The sequence below is a fragment of the Bison bison genome, unplaced genomic scaffold (genome assembly GCF_000754665.1).
Source record: "Bison bison bison isolate TAMUID 2011002044 unplaced genomic scaffold, Bison_UMD1.0 scf7180017864524, whole genome shotgun sequence".
Lineage (NCBI taxonomy): Eukaryota > Metazoa > Chordata > Mammalia > Artiodactyla > Bovidae > Bison > Bison bison.
Window position 1 is genome coordinate 574,633 of NW_011495075.1, and position 4,805 is coordinate 579,437.

The 4,805-nt window shown below is 54.8% G+C and overlaps 1 protein-coding gene across 1 annotated transcript in view; it reads left to right on the forward strand.

Moving 5' to 3' along the window:
- Positions 1 to 4,805, forward strand: part of RNPEP (arginyl aminopeptidase (aminopeptidase B)) — a 22,512-nt gene that overhangs the window by 8,910 nt on the left and 8,797 nt on the right. The window contains exons 4-5 of the mRNA XM_010831114.1: positions 5 to 278; positions 4,728 to 4,805. Of these exons, the coding sequence (XP_010829416.1) occupies positions 5 to 278; positions 4,728 to 4,805 (352 nt within the window). The remainder of the gene's footprint in view (positions 1 to 4; positions 279 to 4,727) is intronic.

Here is a 4,805-nt window from a genome sequence, read left to right on the forward strand (position 1 = left end):
TGAGCGGCTCGGCGGTGCTGGACTTGCGCTGCCGGGCGCCCGGCGGCGCCACGGAGCTGCGGCTGGACTCGCACCCGTGCGTGGACGTGACGGCGGCGGCCCTGAGGCGGGGGCGGCCGGAGCCGGGGCGGCCGGAGCCGGAGCCTGAGCCGCTACCGGTGTGCACGCAGCCGTTCTCGCACTACGGCCAGGCCCTGTGCTTGCGCTTCTCGCAGCCCTGCGCCGCAGGCGAGTGCCTGCAGGTGCGGATCACCTACCGCGTCGGCGAGGGACCCGGGGTGAGTACCCGCAGCCCCCGCGCCTCCTCGGCCAGGTGACTCCCCACCCCCCGCCTCTGGTCCTGCTGGTCTTCAGCCAGATGCCTCCGCCCCCTCCCCGCCGTCTCTAGCCCCCTGCGTCCTCCAGGCTGGACAGCAGACGGTTCCCGAGTTGAGTTTAGGGCTGTCGGTGCGCCCGGCCTGGGCTGGGCCCTGGTGGTGCTCTGCTCGGGGGGCAGCCCTGAAGACGCTGGCTCGTTACCCGCTGCTGACTCAGCCCATTGTTGCAGGTGCCCGTCTAGTGCCCGGGGCAGGAACAGCTCCGAGACTGGGCACTTACTATTTATTGTTTCCTCCTGGATGTGATGAACAAAAGAATTTGAGTAAAAGTGAAAACCAGAATTAGGGTGGACCAGGCTTTGTAGCAGAGAAGGCAATGGCAACCCACTCCGATACTCTTGCCTGGAAAATCCCATGGACGGAGAAGCCTGGAATGCTGCAGTCCATGGGGTCGCAGAGAGTCGGACACGACTGAGCGACTTCACTTTCACTTTTCACTTTCATGCATTGGAGAACGAAATGGCAACCCACTCCAGTGTTCTTGCCTGGAGAATCCCAGGAACGGCACAGCCTGGTGGGCTGCCGTCTGTGGGGTCGCACAGAATCGAACACGACTGAAGCGACTTAGCAGCAGCAGCAGCAGGCTTTGTAATAATTGGCTTTCTCTCTGTTGACTCTTAAATTCTAAACCGGGGTGGGGGAGGTGGGGCAAGTGTAGCAGTTGGAAAGAGCATCTTGTGGGTCCCTCTGTGAGAATCGCAGCCCTTTCTCTGATGGGGTGGGCGTCCCGCCCACCCAGGAAGCCTGTGCTTCTGGTGGCACTTCCCCTTTTGCTCTTAGAACTGGCTCAAAGGGCATTTCTTTTTCCATCTTCTACCATTAGGGACGTACATGAACCATAAGATAGAATTTGTTTGAAAAATTAAAGTCCAAAGCAGTGTGGATTGACCTCTCAGGCAAAGGAAAAAGCCTGGCCTCTGCGGGTAACTTGCTGTAGAGGAACATGTGGAGCGCGTGGAAATGTGTTTGGTTGCTCTGTTACGTTCTGGTTCGCGGTTGGGGGCAGAAATTAAGGACAGTAAGTGAAAAAATTAGGCCTCCTGGGCTTGCTTACCAAAAGTGGCACCTGAAGTTGAATTTCGGAATTAAACAGCTTTCATTTAAGACTTGATGGCAGACACCCATGCTCCCCGGAGAGCTGTCCTTTGCCCTGTGGAGGTCCCCAGTGGGCACAGTTCCTGTTCCGCTGTCCCGGGGGGGGGGCGCTCACCTTGGTCACCGTGGGCCACGGTGTCTCCTGGATTTGATTCTGCTGTGTGTCCTGCCAGCCCCCTTCATTGTCTTCTCTTCATGTGATTAAAACAAAAGCAAGCAAAACTCAAGCAAAGAGGATGAGTAGGGGATTGTGGTTGAAGGGATGAGAGTCATTGTTTACAGAGCTGAGCCTGACAACAGTTGTCTTTACATAGGTCCTCATATGGTGCCTAGTTCCTCTGACTGCCAGCTCAGTATACTTGTTTTCATCAATAGGATTTTTTTTTTTAACTGTTTAGATTACCAGGAAAACTGAGCATATAGGACAGTTTCCATAAACCCCCAACACACACGCACACACACACCACACACACACCACACGCACACACACACCACACACACACACATGCACACACACATGTACACACCACACAAACACACACGCACACACCACACACACACCACACACACGCACACCCCACACGCACACCCCACACACACACGCACACCACACATGCACACACCACAAACACACCACACACACACGCACACCACACACACGCACACACACACCACACACACGCCACACGCACACACACATGTACACACCACACACGCACACACGCACACACCACACACACCACACACGCACAGCACACACACAAACACACCACACACACGCCACACGCACACACACACCACGCGCACACACATGCACACACACATGTACACACCACACAAACACACACGCACACACACAAACACACCACACACACGCACACCCCACACGCACACCCCACACACACACGCACACCACACATAAACACACCACACACACACGCACACCACACACACGCACACACACGCCACACGCACATACACATGTACACACCACACACGCACACACAAACACACCACACACACCACACACACACACACACACCCCCACACACACGCACGCACCACACACGCCACACACGCACGCACACCACACACACACCGCACACACGCGCACACACATGCACATACCACACAAACACACACACACACATACACACCACCACCACCACCCCCCTTATCAGCACCTTACGAGTGGGATACACTTGTTACAATTAATGAGCCAGCACTGATACCCTATTATAAACTGGAATCTACAGTATTTCCAGATTTCCTTAGTTTTTATTTTCAATAATTTGTTTACTGAGCAGCTTTCATGTACAAGGTGTTATTAGAGTGTTGGGTCTTTTAAATTTTTCTTTTTTGTATTATAGTTGATTTACAATGTTGGTTTCAGGTGTACAGCAGCCTTAGGTTTTAAAGTGTCCTCTGCTCCAGGGTCCCATCCAGAAATCCAGGTGTGTGTCCCTCTGTCGCGTTTGTGGGCTCCTCTTGGCCGTGATGATTCCTTAGATGTTCCTGTTTTGGTGACTTAGATAGTTTTGAGCAGTGGTGTGCCCCTCTATTGGAATTTATCTTCTGTTTTTTCTCATGATGAGATTGGGGTTATGAAGTTTGCTTGGTTTTCATAGATTATTTTCCTTAGAGCAGTTTCGGTTTCCCAGCGAAGTTGAACGGAGGTTCATAGAGATAAGGTGTCACTTCTGTAACGTCATGTTGAGGGCAATGGTATCGATCTGATTTATGGCCTCTGTGCTGGCCTCCAGTCACCAGGCTGAAGCACCAGGCTGTTGGGGTCTGCACAGGACGTCTCTCTCTCCCCTGCCCCCACTTCCGTCTTACTGGACTCTGAGTGAGACTTGTTACAGTTTGCGCATGCACACACACACACACACACACACGTGCACACACGCAAAGAAAACCCCAGCTTCCCAACGTGTCTCCCTTATGCCTCTCATAAATCGGTCTCAGCGCCTCTGTGGTTTAAGCCCTTGACCACACACAGCTGCCCGGCTCCATGAAAGCCACATTCCCCGCCCGCCCATGCTGCTCCCGCCTCCTGGACATTATCTCCCTTCCTTCTGGCTGTTTAAACCCTGCCTGCTGTTGAGGGTGCAGCCTAGGGGTTTTGCTTCCACTCTGAGACCCTCCTGGGGCCCCTCAGCTGCACACGGCATCCGTGTTAGACGTAAGCTCTGCTGTGGGCAGAGTTTGGGTTTGTAATAATGGCTCAGATGTGCCCTCGATTAAGGGCTGACAGAAGACAACTCAGGAATCACAGCTGGGACGTCCCTGGGGGTCCAGTGGCTAAGACTCCGCAGTCCCAGTGCAGGGGGCTGGGGTTCGATTCCTGTCCACGGGACTAGATCTTGCACGCTGTAACCGAAAAGATCCCACATGCTGCAACTAAGACCAGGTATAGCCAAGTAATAAGCAAAATAAATATTGGGAGCAGGGGAAGAATCATAGCCAGTGCCTGTAACATAAAGCACATTGATCCTCCTGCTTTGGCCGGTGGGTTCTTCATCGTCGGCACCACCCGGGAAGCCCCTAACACTCACTCTGAAAGGGTGAATTTCAGGGATGGGAACACCTGTCAATCAGCCTCCTTGCTGTCAGCGTCTGCTTTTCAGTGTCTTTCATCACAAGTTGAAGAACAGCTTCTTCAGCATTTGTTTTTTGGTGAGAAGTTACTACAGTGAGGAGGACACAGGAGGGAGGCAGGACCAGGGGGCTGGAGGCAGCTCGGGAATTCTCGAAGCCCAGGGACATGTGCAGAGAAGGCACTGGCGACCCACTGCAGCTCTCTTGCCTGGAAACTCTCATGGACGGAGGAGCCTGGTGGGCCGCAGTCCATGGGGGCGCAGAGAGTTGGACACGACTGAGCGACTTCACTTTCACTTTTCACTTTCATGCATTGGAGAAGGAAATGGCAACCCACTCCAGTGTTCTTGCCTGGAGAATCCCAGGGACAGGGGAGCCTGGCCGGCTGCCATCTACGGGGTCGCACAGAGTCGGACATGACTGAAGCGACTTAGCAGCAGCAGCAGCAGGGACACATGAGGCGTGATCCCTTGGTGGTGTCTGCCCCGGGAGGTAGACGTCGGGCCGCAGCCTGGACTCCAGGGGGATTAAACACGCAGCCGGAGAGAGCTTCTGCTCTGAGCTGTTCCCGGAAGTCCTCTGCAGCCCACGCGGCTGTACCTGCCTGGGGCCCCCCAGGGCTGTCGGCTCTGAGCGGCACGCCCCTCCCCGCAGGTGTGCTGGCTGGCTCCGGAGCAGACGGCGGGAAGGAAGAAGCCCTTCGTCTACACCCAGGGCCAGGCCGTCCTGAAC